This window comes from Columba livia, chromosome 6, assembly GCF_036013475.1.
Source record: "Columba livia isolate bColLiv1 breed racing homer chromosome 6, bColLiv1.pat.W.v2, whole genome shotgun sequence".
Classification (NCBI taxonomy): Eukaryota; Metazoa; Chordata; class Aves; order Columbiformes; family Columbidae; genus Columba; species Columba livia.
In genome coordinates, this window is record NC_088607.1 from 34,571,753 (window position 1) to 34,592,273 (window position 20,521).

Consider the following 20,521-nt stretch of genomic DNA (forward strand, 5'->3'; position numbering starts at 1 on the left):
ATCTGTAGATCTCTGCTCAAACCAATTTTTACCATGTGACAAGAGGAAAATGTGCATTGTAGAAGTGGATAAGGCAATACGGGATTTTTCTTCGGCCTGTTTCTCATGCAACTTTGTGGACAGATCCCATAGCATACAGATCATTTCCTAGATAAGCATAGCTTGGTGTGAGTAAACAGATAAATCTCATTACTTTTGTAAAGAAAACTTTTCTATACAAGCATATGTCATTCTGAAATAACTACTGTACTAAGAGCATATTTTAGCAGTAAGTCTCTAATTATTTTGGTCTTTTGAAAGACCTAGAGTACATACATGGTTGATGAACAAGCGTGTATTTTCAACTGAAAAAGATAATATCCTGTGAAGCATTTGTATTAGCTTTGTATTGTTCAAAATATTATAAAGCAAACTATCAAACAACTAGAAAAAAACCAACATCAACTTTTTATTATTTCAAACATTACAAAAGTTAGGGAGCAGTTTTTAAAACAGGAGTGAAAATGCCCACATTTAACATCTACAAGTTTGTCTGCAACTATATGCACAGTACTTGACATTATTCCGAGAGAAAACAAATAGTAATTAAAAAAAACTGTGTTTCTACTATCAATCTTGGAGGTAAACTTCTCAGAAATAGCCTAGAATATGAGGTAGTATAAAGAAACTAAACTAGATCTGTCAAGTAAAAGATATTTTGTATTGTACATTTGCTATCATCTTTACAAAAAGCAGAACCTGAGCATGTAAACTTCTCATTGAACTGCATCTCTAGTTTTGTTCTTGGGAATTTTTTTTGTTTGGTTGCTTTTCTTTCGGAGTAAAGACTACAGATCTGGTAAGCGGAAACCAGAGTTTTCCTATGATCTTCAACTGGGCAGGATTTCACTTCAGATTTATGTGCAAAATGCATGAGTTCATAAAAGGGAACTAAGTGAATCAATACTTAATTTGTCCCAGATGTATGCAAAATCCAGGGATTAGGGAAGTCGTACAGGGCTCTTCATATGAGAGATTAATTACATTATGTATATAAATACAAAAGACTTCAGTATTTTATAGAAGTACACTTTAAAGAACAATGTGAGGCTCCGAAGAAGGAAGTTTTCAGGTTTTTTTTTTGTTTGCTTGTTTTCCAAGCAGCACAAAACCACAGCATCTGAAGTAGGAATTCTAACAAATGGAATTACTGTATGTAAACTACATTTTAGCATCTTTAAAACAAAACTGAGCCCAGAAAACTATGACTAAATGCAGTGTTGGTTTAGTCCTCCCCTTCACATCAAGGGTTTCTCCATTCACTATGCAGATATCTGCTTATCAAGATAAAAGTGAATAATGAAGTAGCTATCCCAGTATCTGATGGAACAGAACACTTCATATTTTTGGTTTGTTACAAGTACATGGGTATTAAAAAGACCAACTTAATCAGCTTAAAGACAGACGTGTGGTGTTATTTTAGCAACAGGAAGCGTTTCAAATAATCAAATGGGATTTCTGTTTTGGCTGCACTCAGATTAACCAGCACACACCAGCACTCATACCCCATTATTTACAGTCAGCAGCACCACAAGAAAATACACAAATGCCTGTAAAACTCTCCATATCTTCACAATCACAAAATGTTACACTTGTGGATACTTTCGTGAGCCCCTGCTGGAAGACTGAAGATGTAGCAAGTTAAGGAAGCATTTTGATAACATACTACTTTCACAAAAACACAACATCTGTTTGAATATGCACTGGTGTTTGAAAAGAAAGCAGCTAACAAGGTCTTTCCTTTTTAAATACGAGTTGGAAACAGCCATAGCCACAGAAGTCTCAATACAATGCCAGACAGAAAGACAAAATTTCGGAAGTCATCTGAGAGTGACACCATTTTCCATTCTAACAACATTATTCATGAACCGTTCTCTCACCAGATGTGTTTAAATGCATGGTAACTCTGAGGAAAACAATCACACTGGCATAACTTGCCAAGAAACTAGGAGGATAAAAAAAAATTCAAAAGCATTAAACATTAAAAATTCAGGCCTCAAAATTAAAATAAATTATGTCAAAGTTGACTTGCAAGTCAGCATGGACTTCTTCTACTTTTGAAGACAGTAAAAGTTCTAAATTCATCTATTTGCCTGATGTCAAGTATAGTTTTGGCATATTTAATTAGCACATTTTGTACTGTGTTGCCAATCGATGTTAAAACTATAACCCAAACAATCAAATATCTTCTCTCAAAAATCTCAGTAAGTCAGTCTTACATTTCCCCTTTCGCAAAAGAGCATGGAATTAAAAGGATATCATTGCCTCCGACTGCAAATGGCCGAGGAGCTTCTCCAAAGGAGGGTAGCGGCACAGGGATGGAACGCAGCCCACCATGATGAGTTTGTGCTTGGCCCTGGTGATAGCCACATTAAGACGTCGCCAGTCCTTCAGGAGGGCACCAAGCTGTTTAATAAACATAATTTGCTTTTATTTTTCCTTTTTAAATTTCAGAATTTCATGTCCATAGTAGATAAAACACTGATTTTCAAAACACATCTAAAATAGGCTAAAAGTTAGCTGAAGATAATACGACCAACTTACATTTTCATCATTGCTGTTTCTAACAAAAGATACAATTATGATACTTTTGTCTCTTCCTTGGTATTTGTCTACCGTGTTGACTTCCACTCTGCTCTCCTTCAATTTTGCCATCAAATCGGTGATTGTTTTTAATTGGTGTCTGTATGGTGATATAATGCCAATGTCTGAAGGCTTACAGCCAGCCTGAATGATGGAGAAACAGAAGAAAATTGTCACTGCAGTTAGCTTGGGATACTCATTACTGTCAGAAGACTCTCAAGGAGGTTTTTCTTTTTTGCTGTTGGTTGTTTGTTGTTGCTGTTTTAAAACAGTGCTGCAAGATTGTGTATCTACACTTAAATCATCAATGAAACAAACTGGTATAATATACCAATTAGTAATATAACAGGTATAGCATACCCAGTATAATACCAGGTATAACTAGTATTAACTAATGAAAATGGAAAATATTAGTTACTGCAAGCTCAAAAGCTTTATCTTAACCTAGTACAAAGACAGATATCCTTGAAATCCTCAATTTTCTTTCTTCCTCAAACTGTGAGGTGAACATTCAGCACTCCCAGTCTGTACTACTCCTGAAGCTGACTGGATGAAATAAAGAGGAAAGGCAAATCCTCTCCCCTCCCTCACAAGAAAGTCCTCATCTCTTAAAAAGAATCTGCATCCAGGTTTTTTTGCATCCAAAATCCAACCAGGCAAGGGGCAAAAACTGAAATACAAACGTCAAGGTTGTTATACTGACACAGCCAATCTTCTATTTATCCTTAAGGTCATCCCTCAAAGAATAACCCAACGCATACAGTCGGCATTACCACAGCAACATAAACATGATTAATTATAAAGCTGTCCCTCCAAACAATGTAAAAGATACCTTAATAAATAAGGATGTGAGGAAGAGCACTAGTTTAGCTTCTGTCACATTACTTACACCACCTTTTTCTGCCTTTTCTGGTGCTGGCACCTTTAAAAACAACAATGGAAAATAATTACTCTTGCTGTCTACAATGGCATACTATATTCTGATATCTGACTCACCGTATCATATGTGTTTTCACAGTAACAGTTTTAATTAAAAAAATAAGGCTAAATGCTAAATTTTAGAGTATAAGAGCCTATACTGTAACTTCAGAATACTGCAATTGCAAAACAAGTTGAAACAATCTGCTGAAATGAGTTTCTATTACTATAAAGTCACCTTCAGCAACTGCCAAACTTCATCACCTGACTTCACAGTGCACACAATATATTCATATATCATATGAAAAAGATGGGCATTGCCCAGCCTGACCAGGTGAAAGAATAGACTATATTTTACATGAAACTTTTGTCCTAAGGCTTTCTAAATAATAATGTTTACAGTGAATCTTCCTTGTTTCCATGGCAGAAAGGATTTTTTTATATGTTTGAAAGCCTACATTTAAAAATACAGGGAGAACTATCCAAAATGGTGGTATATTAAATTTCACTTCAAAATCTAAAAAAAAAAATAAAATTTAAAAAAAAAAAAAAATCAAAATCACTGAATTTAGCATTTCTTAACTATTAACTCCCTTTCCCTCCATCATGTATGAATGAGACCAGAAAGGCAGGAACAAGCTGAGAATGTAAACTCATTTTGGTATCACAGTTTTATAATTTATCACCTTTGTTTAGCTGCTGCCTTCTCTAAAGTTTAAGTAGTGTCATTAGCCATGAATGTGGCCCTGATGTTATCATTCTAGTAAACTGGCATGCAGCTACAAATATCTGGGGCCAAGTGACAAGCTTATTTATTTAAAAAGAGTCTAAAACTAAGCATACACTAAATCTGCTTTTGTTTTCTGGCTCTCAATTCCATTTACTACATTATTCATTTACTGCTATTTACTACTTTACCCATTCTACCATTTGCCTCTGTTACTAGTGACATACATCAACTTTGTTGTCTTAGATGCCACTTGGTACAGTTTTCCTTTTAAGTTTTGATGACAGCATTGCCACTTAAAATAGGAGGTGGTACAGTGTAACTTAAAGCAACACTCTCAGAATCTTATTACTAGTTTTACTTCTCCAAATACCCCAATAGCATCTGAATTTGGAGATTGCTATAAGGTTTAACATATGGGTAAAGCAATACATAATTAATATGTTTTAAGAGTATCCCAGGTAAGTGGCCATCTGCTTGCTAGAGCAGTCCTACCGCACACGTATAGAATCTGACGGTGCACAATGTGCATCAAAAGCTTCACAAATCCAGGAATCCAGCTGACTGGGCAGCTCATTAAGTGTAATCTGTGTTCAGTGTCTGGCACACTACAGCACTACAAATGAACAAAAATATTATCTAATACAGATTGACAAACTCATATGCAACACAGCTGCAACTCTACAAAGCAGTCTTCTCAAGGCAGCACCTATATATATATTTATACATAGTAAGCTACTGTACCCACAAGTTTATTTTAGGATTCCAGCCACGTGCAAAATGTAGTCCATATTGCATTGCTTAAGGTCCTACATACTTCAGCAAGAATCCTGTTGTTCTACAACATGCTCTCCAAGCTTCTTTTACACCACAGTGTGTTTTCAGTTTATTGCATAGATTATAGAAGCAGAAAATATTTTCCTTTGTATTAGAAGATTTCATTGCCTTTTCCAGAAGAGCTGGTTGGTTTTTTGTGGTTTTTTTTGGTGGTTTGGTGGGGTTTTTTTCTTGTTTGTTTGCTTTTCCTTCCCCTCTATGACTACCACGCTACACAGAGTTTTGATGGGAAGTCCAAAAAGAGAGATGACATTATAGCCTAATGTCTCAACAAAAGCAAGAGTATTTTGGAAAGTGAACCTTTCCTACCGGTTCTACAAACAGAACAGCTGCCTTATACTGAAGATGGGCTTTCTAGGGAAGAAAAAAAAATAGAGCAGAAACTCTACCTCTTACATTACTAATTTTGGACTGGTTAATAAATGAACAGTGTATCAGCCAGTTTCTTAGTGGAACAAGCCTTCTTTCTGGGACTAGTTGTCTGCTTTTCTGTGAAAGGGACAGCCACTATTGAGGCAACCCTGAAAAGGTCCCCCTGTTTAGTTTAGGCGTTTTTATTAATTTCTCCAGGTCACTAAAGTAAACACTGTGGGATCATTGAAGACATTCCATCAGAATTGTTATTACAAAATGAATCTTTAGGAGAGCACAAAAAGACTGGGGAGTTCTTTCCAGGGCCAGCATAAAAGACCATCAGTTGATACAATTATTGGGAAAAAACAGCATGAATAGGAATCAACATGAAACCTGTTAGAAAGATGTAAATATTCATAATCCAGTCACTAACTACAGTGACAGCAAGTCCTAGAGATCACAAATATGTATGCGTGTATTAATCTTTTTCCACATGCATTTAAAGTCTCCCTCATTTTACCTAGAAGTCAGTTTCCTTCCATAATTCTTATCCACTCTAGTTTTTTTTTTTCTGGCCAAAATTCCAGTCTCTATGAAAGGACACACCTGAACCAACTTACTCCTCCCTCACACTTCCACGTATAGAAGATCTGCAAAACTCAATGAAGAATTACAATTATTCGGGCCACTGGCACACAGCTTAACCACCCCTGACCCTCAGGTGCTAGAAATGAAGCCATCCCATGTTTGCAATGGCACCCAATATGGCTACACATTTTGAGCTACATTCCGTATACGAGACAAAAAAGTTTAAAGTACATTCACTATTTTTGAAATATTATCTGAATTAAACTTTTCAGCTGCTTAGATACAATGTTTCCAGCAGTCGCTGTACCACCCCAACTGATCGGCTATACTAGCAAATTTTTGCATGTTGCACATTTTACATGTACGTTGAAAACCATTTTTGAAGTTACACATTTAACCCTACTTAAGCTGTATGAAGTTTTATCTATTGACTGTATAGAGAACTCACACCAGAAATACAATTTCAAAAGGATGATGAACTTTACCTTCTCCGTGTTCAGAAAACACACAGGTGTGTCTGGATCAAGTACTTCTTTCAACCATGTTTTTGAAGCATCTGCAAGCTCCAGTTTCAATTTTTTTAGGTTGGGCAAGTTCACAGTGGCATTTGATACCTTCTCTGAGCCACATTCCAGTTTGCCTTCATACACTAACATGTTACTCAGTGACATAATTTTACTGCAGGTGTAGAAAACAAGACAAGTCATCAAAACTCGCGGTTTCAATTCCACACTAAAAACCCCCATGTAATAAATAAAAGTTTACCTATTCATTCGGTATTGCACAGTTAATTGCACAACAGCATTTTGGTTTTGTTCCAGCCTTTTAAATAAGCTTTCACTCATACCAAGATCTCTGTTACAAAACAAACAAAAAATGTGTCAAGTAAAAATATTACAAGAGCCTTCCAAGAATCCATGTTCCTAATAACTGTCCAGCAGCGTTTTATCTTACCTTGCCTCTGCGTTCAGTACAAGTGGAGGCAGCTGCTGATGATCCCCTACCAGCACAAACCTTTTCGAACAGAACAGTGGGCCCAGACAGATGAGCTGGCTTATTTGGGAAGCTTCATCAACTATACAGAAATCAAATTGCTTCTGAGCAAAGATGGGGTGATTTACTCCCATGCAAGACGTTGCTACCACTGGCTGAAAATTAAGACACACTTTAAGGATAAAGTACATCTTATATGTGTTATCACTACACTTTCCAAGTTAAGAGGAAAAATGTGTCCCATTAAACCAAACTAAAATGCAAGACAAAGTAAATCAAGTTATTAAACCTTGAAATCAGAACAGCACACCTTGCATACATATTGGCCTTGCATATTCTTGCATCAATTGCAAATGACAAACAAAAAACAGCTTTAGAACAGACTGTATTAAATAACTCACTCCTGCCAGGTGTTCAGAGTGGTAGCAGGTTCCATGCATGCACAATTCATGGAGTGTGCTGAAATGACTACCTTAGAAAATTACATGTTCTGTTTTTTTTTTTTAATTCCAAAAAGATAAAACAACAGCAGCACAGTTCTTCCCACCTCTGTGCTTCTGCTGCAATTTGAAACACAGGTCACTTCCCTTATAACTTCAATAATTTCCCTGCAATGCCCATCAACAAAAAAATGGTGGCTTTCGCAATGTTGGCATTTACTCCAACTACCATGACGCTTTGTTCTTTTAATGAATTTAAATTAAAGCTGCCACTGATTCAGTTTACCCAGCTCTTGTTACAGTCCTTTGCACGAATGTTTACAAAGGCAGCACTGATCTTTCAATCAAAAATCAGTGTTTGTCCAGATTAGCTGCACAGCACAGCAGTCTTCCCCATCCTTGGCACAAATGGTACAACTAGCATGTGGGAAGGGAAAAGGGACAAGCAGTAACAATATGTGAATAAAGATAGAGGAGGTTGCAGCAGTTAATTACCACCCCCTTAATGGATAAATTTGACAAGGAACCACACTTTAGGAGAGGATATATGTGCGAAAAATCCAACACAGTATCTCAGATAAAAGCATTGGAGTGTTTGCGAATTATCACTTGTAATTATTATATACTTTATGGAAACATAAAAAATTATTTTCAAATTACAGACTGTTCGTATTGGTCATTATTTGCTATAAATAAATCCAAGCAATGCAGAAACTGAGTATCTCTTTCAGTTCAGATTTCTCACACCAGTACCATACCCCTGGGACAAGATCCTTCTCCGCAGCATCTGAACCACCAGAATGCTAATTTAATTATCCTTACTATTTTGCAAGGCTAGTGAAAATGCTTTTCTCACCTGACTGTTATAGATCCCTTCCAAATCCATTACAGATTTAATTGATTTGGACCTGCAAATTTCTTCTTCTGTAAATTTCCGTATATCCGGATGAACTTTCTGAGCTCGCCCCAACCGCAAGAAACCAACTTTGAATTTGGCTAGCTTGAGCAGGATGTTGTCTACAGCAGTGTGCGTAAAACTGGTCAGAAGAACACTGAAGCCACAAGCAGAAAGAATTCTCACCTAATGAGTGGCAAAGAAAAAGTTATTATTTCACATACAAGTATGCCACGCAGCCCACTCCACAAACACTCTTCTCTGTGACAATTCAGCCACAAGAGATTCAGCAGAACAAGCCAATCTGCCAACAGCAGCAGCTGCTGCTCCCCAGCCTCCTCTTTCCCCAGAAGCTAATGACAACTGGAAGCGAGATGACACTGCTGTTTCCAGAAAAACTCAGCCCACAGCCCAAATCCAGTGTGTTCCGACAGGCCATTCCTGGGGAAGGGGAACCACCAGCCAGAGGAGACAGCGAGCCAGTTGCACAGAGCTTCAGCACCGGGGTTTATGCAGTTTACAGTGGACAAGCTACTGGCTTCCCCAAGGAGTCCCTTTCTTGAGCTGTAACTCAGGATTTGGGGACTTGTTGACATTTGGGGGGGGTCTAAGAATTTTAAGGCTAAAGTGAGTAAATATACCTCAATCTCCTCTCTGCCATGTATTTTCCTACACATGCAAAAAAGAATCCTACTCCACAAAAAAACTGTAGTCCTACCAAATGTGAGTTCTGAAGTAAAAAGAAATGTATTTTCTTCTTTGAAATTATGCAGATATGAGTACGCTAAGTCATGACAATTCATTTTAGATGGTGTGCTTTATAGACAATTTGTTTACTGTCATCTTCTAAATTTCACAAAAAATGTAAACATCAAGGTATATGATCTTACTAGAGCACATATTGTAGTAGTTTTTCCTGTTCCAGGCATACCCACAATAAGTGTGTAGTCTTTTGAAAGCAGCACTTGTTTCATCGCCTGTTTCTGAGGCTTATTCAGACCTTTAAGAAGAAAAATCAGAGTGAAATGTCTACACTTCATGATCATTGTAATAACTGAAGTTAAAAAACCAAAACTATAGTTCCCCTCCTCACTAAAGCCCTTAAAAGAATTCAGCAAAGTCCGTAGGTTCTAATGAAGCGATGATATTAAACATAATAAGCAAGACATGTAGTACAAGGTCTGCACTACAGTCCTAAAAATAAGTTGCTGAGGACATTTTTATTCTTAGACCTTTTGTGACTTTTTGCTAATATCCTAAATGACCACCTCCATATGATATCAGGCAGGGACATTTCTATTTTATCATACCCACTTTCACATTCAAACATATGGCTCACAGGAAAGGGAAACGATTTGCCCATATAGCATCATCTTGTTCAGAAGAAATGTTACATCGGAGATATTTTTGCCCAGTTTGACACAAATAAGCGGCTTGTTCCAGCTGTTTGGACTAGGCAAAGCTCAAGCAAAAAACAAGTCTTCAGACTGAGTTTATGTTAAAAGTTCTATTTCCTCTAAGAGAATTCAGTTAAAGATCTGTTTTCACAGACATCTCTGTCAGAGAACAATGAAATATTTTCAAATATGAGACACTGCCACATTCCTAAACAAATTTTGTTTTTAAAAAATAAGAAAAAAAAAATAGTCAAAGCATCATGCACTACAGAGTAGCCAAGGAGTCAGCAAGTGAATTATATGAGTGTATGTTCACACCAAAGCCCAACTCCTCCCATCCCCTCCATGTCTGCTTCCTCTGTCCCAAGAGCCTTTCCTGCTCCTCCCTTTTGTAAAGGTCAGAGAGGGAATCACAAATCAAAAACTGCAAGCGGCAGCAATTAACAAAAGTAAAATAAAATTCTAATCAAACATCCAGTCATGTCTTGATTATTATAGTTTATGACTAATTTAATCACAGGAAGACCTGTGACATAAGAACTTGGTTTTAATTTTTAAGCCAGAAACTACCACCAGACCCTAAAGTAGGAAAATACCCTTCTACTTAGTGTGAGAAATGCATTGACTATAGAGACGTGCTACTAAATAGAGGATTTTGGGGAAAACTAGTTTGTACCCTTTAAAATATTAGCAACAGTTTCCTTTGCTTCTGGAGGAAGGACAGAGCTCAGATGCTGAATAAAATGTGGTTTGTGGAAGTCGATTACCAAGTTGCGGAGCCTTTCACTGCAGATTAAAACAGAAAAAAGAGTTACCAGTTGAGAAACTTTGTCTAAAAATACTGAAAGTGTGAAATTAATCTGATTTCTCGTACCTGACTGGAGAATCTTTCATCAATTTAGAAAGGTTTTCAAAAGGGACTCCTATACCAAAGTCTCCTTCTTCATGATCCAGCCTAAATGTGGTGGTTTTTGGGAGCTTTGACAAATTCCTGAAGGATGACAGTAACATGAACAAAAGAATTCTGTTTACAGGCAGCATGTTGATGATTAAAGAGTTATTACTAAGTGCTAAGTGATACCTCCCAGATGTCCCAGAGTGAACCAATAGCTAGAAGAAACACACTATTAACTGATCTAAATATAACATGATCAGAGCCAAATTTAAAGGCAATATACTCTGAATAATGGAAGTCACTATTAACACAATAATCACTGTATCCATATAGTCTCATGTTGGAGGCAGAAGTAAATTGAGTTTGCAAGCATGCTTTTTATTTGGACAACCTAGTTAAACGTAGAGGCACATACACTGACCAAGTATTGGCATTTTCAATCAGGATAAGAGAATTTATGAAGGGTACTTCCCCAAGCCCAGCAAGAAGAGTCAGAAAAAGTTAGAGCTTTCTGGACACCTAGAAGCTCCCTTCCTGAGGCCAGTATCATAGTGTCTTCAAACAGATATTTTTCCTTTTGTTGTTCTATTACCTGCCCAACAAACAGGAGACTTTTGCCGCACTGACTCCTCTAACATAGCCAGTAGCCAAACCAAGTAAACCATCTTCCTCTCCACTCACAACCACTCGATCACCAACCAATAGATTTGTTCCAGGTATGGCACCATTTTTACGTTGAAAAAAATGTAGATACTGTCCCTCGTAAATTTCCTGCACTTCACCAACTCTGATCATGTTTCCAACACAATCTCCAGCCTTCTCTCTGAAGATATTGGGAAACAAAATATATTTTAATATCAAGATCCTCTCAATAAGATAAATATTTAAAAAAATACCCACAAGTAAAAAAGAAAACAAAACACCACACACCACCCTCAACCAACACAGAAAAACAATAAAAAAAAAATCCCAAACCAACCACCCCCCCCACACACACAAACAAAAAAAACCCTAAGAAAAAAGCCCACCACACACGAGAACCAGTAAGATTAAACAGTCACTTCACAATAGCCACTATGACCAAAGAAGGATAGTAAAAATACATAGAGAACCCTTGCAATTGTTTCAAGAACAGACTCTGATATTTAGGCTAAAGTTATCTATAATTTCCTGTTAAAAAACAAACACTGAAATATATAGATTCACTTCACTAAGATGTTCCATATTTGCTTATGAAGTTGCTTATCTCCCTTAAAACAACTCAGCTACGTTTACTTCTACGGATGCTTTGAAATGGGCCTATGAACTTTTTCCACAGCTGCTGGACTAGATGATGTGCAATTACATGGTACTTCAGCCAACAAGCACCTTTAGTTTGCTTTTATCCACGTTCATCGCCACACCTGGAAGTATGGTCCAAAACATACCATTGTTTGTCAATTAAACCCTCAAGGAACCAGCAGAGCGAGCTGGGCTCACAGGCAGCATGCAGCCTCAGCCCACAGACACAACCCAAACAGAATTAAACCACTTTTGGTTCTGAAGAATGAGACTGCAGTTTGCCGCCTCCTATGTGTGAATTAACAACAATAAAAAACCAAATATCATATTGCAAATGCAAAACTAATAAATCTAGTAGGCTAATGTCTCCATTAGGTCACATCTCACAAAAATCTTACCTATCTAAGTAGCATACTTGACTATTTCTACAAGCACTACATGTGTTTTTCCTTGTGTTGAGAACACAGGTTGACAATGCCTCACTTCCCATTACTGAAGGAAGCATCATTTGCACCAGGTTAGAAATTACATCTTACCTTTCCAAAGAAGACATCATCCATATATTTTTATATCCCTTTCTGCTCTCTCCACTTTGCAGCTCCAAGGTTAGCATTCGATACCACAGGCTGAAATACTCTAAGTGGGAGGGCTTCAGGTGCTGGGTCTCTCTTTCAATAACAGGTACCATAGCGGGAGGACAAGACACGTTGCCCATCTTCTGTTCTACAGCTCTAGGAGCAGAACCAAACACAGGGAAGAGTCAACCTGTATCCTTTTCTCCTTGCAGGTCTATATACACATAATGCCAATCTAAATATATACTGTAACATAGCAGATAGATTAATCTATCATACTGAAATAAAGTTGAATCTGTATCCTTTGTTCATATGAAAAAGCTCATGTTAGTAACTTTACATCATGTCTAGGATTTTGTATTATTAAGGACAATAAGTTAGTCAAAGACCAATTAAAGACATTTCAAGGATAGTACTGTACACGTTAACAGATAACCGATCTTTTTTTCCTTCTTGGCATTATATGAATACTACAGAGTGTTTCAAAAAGATGGACCCAATTTCAGAGATACAGTGATTTCAAATTGGGTCCATCTTTTTGAAATACCCTGTATGTAAAGATTTAGATAAGTGAAAGGGATTTAATAGTTAATACACAAGCAGACTTCTGGTCAATTTACCTCAGAACTAAATACCAAGAGACATTATACCTAATCATGTATACAAAATGCAAACAAAGAAAAAAAAAAAAAAAGTTAATTTGGAAGTTAACAGCTACCCAGATAGTATTAATAATAATCCTGTTGCTGTAACAACTGAGTATTAGAAATGGTATTTCACAAAACCTGGTTTATAAAAACATATCATGTGTGTCCACAAAGCTACTTCCCTCAACATACACTTTTACCATTACAATTTTAAAAAACATCAGGCATTCTGTTTACACAACATCACCTCAAAAGCTCTCCTGTTGTAACATATCTCATTTGATCTCTTCAGTAGATAGCTTTGGTTCTGGTAGCATAAATAAAAGACTAAAACTTATAAAGTTACTGCATTGTTTTTAAAACTGTTATGTGAAAATTTATCAAGCATTTTCTCATGACTTCTGTTTAACAAGAGATGCAATAACACTTCAGCAGAGTAATATCAATGTAATGTATCATTACTTGTGTGATACCCTACCAGGAAGCAATCTGCTACAGAATCAAAGTGAAAGAGTTGTTGTCCAGATATAATTCAGCCTCAAAAGACTGCCCATTTCAAAGAGTTGTGAGCATACAGCTTTTAAAAATCATAATTGTTATTAACTTCGATGTAACAGAAATCTGTTAGCATCATGAAATAATTTATTCAGACTTATGTGAAATTTTGTCTAGCAGAAAAGGTATCTGAGCAAACACAATAAACATCTGCAAAATCAGGGACTCACATTATAAAAGTTGCAGTGGGGCCTACAGAACACTCTTTTGGGGTGCAAGAGTCCTCAATAAAGAAATAAGAAACTGTCAACCACAAAAATGAAATAACGGTATCAAAAGCTACAATTACTTAAAAATATAGATTTTATATAGATTTTTTACCTGCTGTATAGAAAGCAATTGTGTATTTGGGAGCAATATTTACAGGCTTGACTGTCATCAATGACAGGAGGCAAAGCAGCAAGCTCTGACTGCTGTCTTCCCACGGCAGACTTAGATGTACTGTGCATTAAATAGAAGGCCACATGGTTTCTTAACTTCATTAGTTCTGTCAAGAAAAGAACATACCAAGCTGATGGCTTTGGGTTTGTTTGTAATGATTTCAACTCAAAAGTGACTAGCCATCAATTTTTTAGTCAGCTAAGAAGTGAGTATTCATATAGCAAAGTCCTAGTGGAGTATTAATAAAACAATTAAGTTTTTAACATAAACTTATCGGAGCTCATAACATTGTAACAACTGATACCTCCCTAAATACAGAGATGTTCATGGGAACAAACCTTATAACTATTACCAAAATGTTTCATTTTAATTAAGATAATTATGATTTCCGGGAAGAGGAAAGAACTTTACCTCTTCGGTCCATGCGAGCTCCAGAAACAGGATACATAGTACCAGTTTTAAGATAAAGAAGAAATCCAGCTTCAGGATCTACTCTCCGTTCTAAATTCAACAATGTATACAAAATAACCTGCAAACATTATATACAAACTTATTACAACATATTAAAACCAAAATATGTTATAAGCTGTATTTAGTTTTTCTATAATTTATATGGTTAAGCAGCCATTACTATCACAAGTAATTTAGAAGCCAGAAGTTGTAAGCACCTAATCAAGGATTTCAATTAAAAGGCATCTTCTTTAACAAAAGCTTATAAAAAAATAGTACCTCTAGATCAGGCCAGCTATTTAAAAAGAGGTACGACACTAATTCCTGAAGCAGTCTGCCTCAACCCAACATTTGAATGTACTAAAAAGGGATTAAAGAACAGATATTCCAGGACAAAAACTATGTGTTTGAAGGTGCTAAACACATATACTTATCACACCTCAGTTCACTTCCGTTTTATATCAGCAGCTTTTGGCCTGCCAGGATCAACCATCCACAACTCTAGATTATAAAATAGGTCACCATAAAAAAAAAGTATACACAGGCACTGATGGTGAAATTAGACATTTGGGTTTTGTACCTGACTTCTGTGCTCTATGGAGTTTGATTCCTTGCCAGACTTGATCTCTAAGGGCATTATCCGAGACTGAACTCCAGACTGGCGGTGAATTTTCACCCTGGCTGTAACATCAATCTTTCCCTTCAACCCAAACCTGGGAGACCAGATGTTCTCTTCAATGTCCAAGATATCTTCAATCTCTATCTTCGAAGAGAAATCTTGTGTTTTCTCTTCACTTGACCTAGGAAGAAAATTAAGTCAGAAGGTACAATTTCCCTTAATTCTTAATATTAAAATGTGTTTTAATAGTTTGTTATTTTCTGAATAACTACACTCAAAAACATTTTGTTTCTTGAAAAAGTGTAATGATATATACTGGAAAGTAGCATTTTACTCAGACCTGCCATTTCACTGAGACTTTAACAACCTATGGCTATGACCGTTAACAGCAAGCAGCCACAAACAAGAGCTCAGCAGCAGTGAATTTCACCATTTCTCCGATAAACTGCTATCTTAGTGAAGAATATTTGATTAATAAATAGTTTCACATACTGATTTGTAGTCTTGCACATATTTACAGTAACTTCTAGCTTAGTCAGTAGATCAAACATGTTTGCTTTTCTAATTGCTAAAATTTCTACTTGGAACCATGCTGTTTACAAGGATTTTAAGACCAATAAGACTTCTATGTCAGTTCACCCTCAGTCTTAACATCTTCCCCAGCATTCACAACGGCAGCCAAATTCAGCTATTTTGACAGTGGAGCCATAAATCAGCTCTGCATCACTGAACAGATTTGCATAAAAAGCGCTGTTCTGAAAATTAAAAGTGAACCGAACAAGATATACAACTTAGGATGGTTTTTTCTTCTAATTCAGGTTTCTTACAGTTTTAGTTGCATTTTATTTTGGTTAGCTGGATTGTGCATGAAGTCTTCCACCCATTTAAAAAATGATGGCAAATATTCTTCCACTTCCTGCATTATTTCTGTTTGTTTCAGATTTAGGTGATACCTAAAAAATAAAGCCGTGTACATTAAGGAGACAGAAATACTAGATTTGTTGCCATTACAAACAAAATTTTGCCTGAAGCAATAAAAAGATAATGGAAGTAGCTCTCAAATTTGAATAAGCATCTATACATTTTAGATAGCAACAGATTCATTAACGTTCAACTCTATTACTTCATAAAACTATAAGTGAACATTCTTTAGAAGAGACAGAATACACTATGTTCTTTTCTGATGCAACTTTTGAAATGACAGGTCTAGCACAAGGAAAGCAGCAGCATGGTAGATGTGATGAAACAAAACTAACAGACTGCAAAAAAGAAGTACCAGACACATGCATTTTAAAAAGACTATTCCTATGCTTTATGCTTTTTTTTTAAAAAAAAAGGCCATTTGCTTTTTGTCTAAATACACAGGGAGGTTTATACAAGTGCCAATGGGTACAGCCAGCAGACTTGTACACAACTTAATTTTCAATCCCAACAAACAGTAGCCTACATATGCAAAGAGGAACCACAAATCAACAGTTTCAAACACAGAGGCCCAGTGACACAAAAGCCTTTAAGTAGTCTTAACAGCCAAAATTTAAAATATCCACCTTCAAAACTAAATTAAAATTGTAACAAGATTTATTACTTTAACTTCCAACTGGTCTGGAGCTAACAGATACTGACATTGCCCAATATACATTTTATGATATTCTAGATATAATAGGGGTTTTTAATGTGACTTGAATTTTATTCAAGTCTGCAGTAAAATCTTAAAACTTGCCATTTTCTGATGGAAATATGAAGACTAATTATGCCAGCATTTCTATCAGCTTTGCAGAGAAAATAAGTTAAAGGTCCTCTAACAACTGAGCTATTAAGTAACCTGATAAAAAAATATAATAATATCAGACTTCTCAATGCTTGGTCAGTCACAAGTTTCTAGTTCATCTCCCAAGGATCAGAATGATTTATGTTCATCTCACATTTAACTCAGCTTGGGGAAATGGCTGGAAATCTAATGTTACAGGTACAAATACTCCAACCTGCTTGGCCTGGAAGAAAAAAACCCACAGCTATAGAAGTACATCAGCAAGGCAGGCAAATCAAATTACATTATCAAACAAGAAAATACATTACTAAAAGATAACCAAGTCTCCTTAAACAAGGTCGTTTGGCAGAATATTCTCCCGATACTAGTGCTACATTTTTTAACATAGAAATTTATCTGCTGGTAGAAATGTTCCTACCCTGTCTTCCAAAGATAAAAAACACTTGCAATGCTACTTACATTTCTTTGAGGTACTTTTGTCCATACACAATTTTATTTGCTAGTTCTTCAACTTTTTCTTGTGCCAAGTTATTTGTTACTGATTGTTGGAAAATTTCGTGAAGAATTGTACCAATGAGTGTTTGGCGTGAACCAGACTCTGAGCCCTGCAACAGATATTATAAATAAACATACACATAACACTCAAGAATATTACTTCAGGACACCTTTCCTATAAAATTTCTGGGGTTTATTTTCTGCACATGATGGACTGCACTTATTTAACTACAAGTTCATTAGAGCTTTCACCTTCACTAATAAATATCTAGTCAAAGCTGACTGTGAAAGCAGCCGAAAAGAAATGGGTCTCTCCTCTCACATTTTTATCCCAACCCTCATAAAGTTAGCATACGAGAGCCCTATGTGACTGACAGGTGAGAAACAAAGGTACAGATTAAAATGAATTTTCATCAAGTTTTACCTGTGGGCAGTATTAATAGCACTACTTCCTAATGCAAATACTCACCTTTACAATCTTATAGATATTCTTTTTTTCATGAAGCAGTTTCCTGTGTGTTACCAACTCACACAAAATTATTCCAAGTATCACCAGAATGGCTCAGAAACCCATCTAAGCATCACCAGGACCGGGCTTTGTAGACTCATGAGAATTGAATGTGGTAGTAAGCTATGACCTCTGCATGAGCCACCAAATAACTGGAAATTTGATCAGTATGGTTTTTTTTTTAAGTACTTGCTGATACCTTTTACAGAACTGGCACTTGTGGGTTCCAACCACAACTGGAGGGTGGTGTTATCCTCGACTCAGGACTCCCACATGATTAGTTTATTCCTATTACTTGTTTAATGAAGGCCTGACACCATCTCATTCTGTACTTAAGTGTCATGTTTCAGTCACAGGCTCTCAGTGGCTCTATACCACTCCTTTCTCTCACACATTTGGATTTATACCCCCCCAATAGCAAAAAATGACATTTTGCGATACAGCATCTCAGCCAGTTTTAACATTCAACTAAACCACCAGTCTCAATGGAACAGTAATCCATTAGTATGCATGATGCTCTGGAATTGACACTTACCCTAAACCTTTCACTCAGCACTGCTCTTCTCATACATCGAATACTATTTGATATTGTAGTGCCAGAAAGCAGCAGATCTGGGTAAAGAACCAGGTACCCAGACTGCTCATTTATGACCCAGGTACTGGAGCTACACTCCCCTTCCAGATGAATGATATCTCCTGGAACAACCGGAACAGATTCCCTGTAATGTAATGCATTTGAACAACTATTTTATTTAACAATTCTACTTGCTTCAGAAGCTCAGAAAAATCTAAAAATATGTGCATGAATTTAGAAATGTCAAGGTTAAAGATATTTTAGATTTTTGCCTTTGAGAAATTGAATCATACTTTTCTCCTATCCTTCAGGCTTGCATAGAAAATGAAAAGCAGTGCCACATTGCATAGGCATGCCTACGTGTTTGAAAAGTCTAAGCTATTATTTTCTTCCATAACACACCACGTAACACACAAACACTTCAATTAGTATCCTATTCTTACACAAAAAAGCTTTTGTAGTAGTGCTCAAGCTAAGGTGATTTTAACAAACTGTATAAAACCTCAAGTTTTACGGAGATAGCTTTGAACATTTATACGTACAATGAGGGCACACCACTTAGAAAAACAATTCTAATTGTTGCAAGGTAACACTTCAACTAGCCTGCTGAGAGCTTATTGTCTTGACTACCAAGAGTTAAAATTTAAGGTAGCAATATCCATGATGAATACCCATTACACTAATCATATTATATTAGACAAAGGTTGTTTCCAGATTTCATGTCACTTTCAAGGCAGAAAAGCACATCTCAAAGCCAACACAAAGAAAATTGACTTAGTAATCCATAACTTCACCCTCTTTTCAGACATCTACATTTCTGTATGGATTACCAGCCATTCCTAAGAATACACAGTTCGGTATCTTCCAGCGACTGAGATGCTGTAATTGTCAAGTGTTTCTCGGGGTCACTTCCATTTCTCTGTATTACGCTGACTTCCAACACACGGTATCTGTTGTTCAACCCATTCCTAAGTATTGCGTCAGGGGAGTCAGTCACTTTTTTCTGAAAACTGAAGTAGCAATTCATTAATGCAAAGTACATCACACTATTTGAAAATAAAACAGCCAACCCACATGCAAGAAGAGGGAAAGCTTCAAGTGTAAACCCAACTTCCACCCTCTTCAATTTTTATATGTTTATCGTAGGGTTTTAGTTTCTATACAGGTAGAGTGTAGGAAATCTCCCTGGTAACGTTTCCATATTGTCTCTTCAGATGACAAGGATGAAAACCAATTATTTGGACATATGGCACATACGGAAGGAAACATAAATATTAAGTTACCATTTACTGCAACCAGTGTTTCCTTTTGGTGTTCATATAACCACACTCATTTATAAGTTAATTGTAACTGCGTTGCAAACCCCGTATTTGTGAGAAAGCCTGTGTCTCCCCGAACACTCTAACACGTGTAGGAATCCCCACAATCACCCAAGCGGCTCAGAGAGAGATAACTCCAGGCTAAGGGGAAGGTTCCTCTGGCTACTGCAGCCAGTCCCGCGCGCTTCCCGCCTCTCCCAGCCCCGCCGAGGCTCGAGCCGCCCCTCACAGCTCCGGAGGGGCCAAGAGGTGGGGGAGCGGACGCGCGAGACAGCCCCGATTTCAAACCTCTCGCGCTCGCGGACGTCTCCACCCACTTGGCTCCTCCCCCCCCCCTGCTCGGCCGCTACCTTTCCGCCATGAACAAGCGCACGGCTCGACCCGCCTCAGCTCTGCAGCCCGGCCCTGGTGCGCACGGACAGGTAAACGGAGGTGGCCCCCCCAGCGCCGCGCCTCACAAGACAACCCGGGCCGCCCGGGCGCATGCACAGTCCAGCCGCACTCCCGAAGCCCCGCCCCTCCACCGCTCCCAGCTCGGCCACTGGCGGGGCGGGAGCTAGTGCAGCCAATGGGAGGGCGGTTCTTTGCCGGGGCAGGGCGGGGCGCGCGCTTCCCGCGCGCGGGCAGAAGGGGGCTGAAGGCGCGAAGCGGCGCGCGGCCCCTCCCGCCGCTGCCAGGAGGCA

General features: G+C 37.5%; 1 protein-coding gene across 3 annotated transcripts; it reads right to left on the reverse strand.

Annotated features, from left to right (window-relative positions):
• Positions 1–424: 424 nt before the first annotated feature.
• Positions 425–20,374, reverse strand: DNA2 (DNA replication helicase/nuclease 2). 3 transcript variants are annotated; one of them, XM_065067915.1, is made up of 21 exons: positions 20,189–20,374; positions 19,350–19,529; positions 18,481–18,641; positions 17,402–17,547; positions 16,002–16,127; positions 15,136–15,355; positions 14,517–14,634; positions 14,046–14,211; positions 12,484–12,678; positions 11,259–11,489; positions 10,646–10,762; positions 10,448–10,557; positions 9,265–9,374; positions 8,336–8,560; positions 7,001–7,194; positions 6,812–6,901; positions 6,532–6,724; positions 3,455–3,544; positions 2,584–2,766; positions 2,299–2,445; positions 425–1,672 (listed from the first exon to the last, which is right to left on the reverse strand). In XM_065067915.1, the coding sequence occupies exons 2-21, from the start codon at positions 19,354–19,356 to the stop codon at positions 1,616–1,618; spliced, it is 2,886 nt and encodes a 961-aa protein (XP_064923987.1). In that variant the 5' UTR covers positions 19,357–19,529; positions 20,189–20,374; the 3' UTR covers positions 425–1,615. The 3 variants fall into 3 exon arrangements, with proteins under 3 accessions (XP_064923987.1, XP_064923986.1, XP_064923988.1); XM_065067914.1 differs by having other exon boundaries at positions 18,481–18,664; positions 20,189–20,369; XM_065067916.1 differs by having other exon boundaries at positions 18,481–18,664; positions 19,314–19,529; positions 20,189–20,319.
• Between the last annotated feature and the right edge of the window lie 147 nt (positions 20,375–20,521).

Bases quoted from the DNA above. Each gene is read 5' to 3' on its own strand.
- DNA2 (XM_065067914.1), bottom strand. The intron at 9,375-10,447 runs GTACAAACTAGT...TTCTTCTTAAAG, and splicing joins TGTTGCTAATATTTTAAAGG to GTCTGAATAAGCCTCAGAAA. The intron at 6,902-7,000 runs GTAAGATAAAAC...GTTTTGTAACAG, and splicing joins GTACTGAACGCAGAGGCAAG to AGATCTTGGTATGAGTGAAA.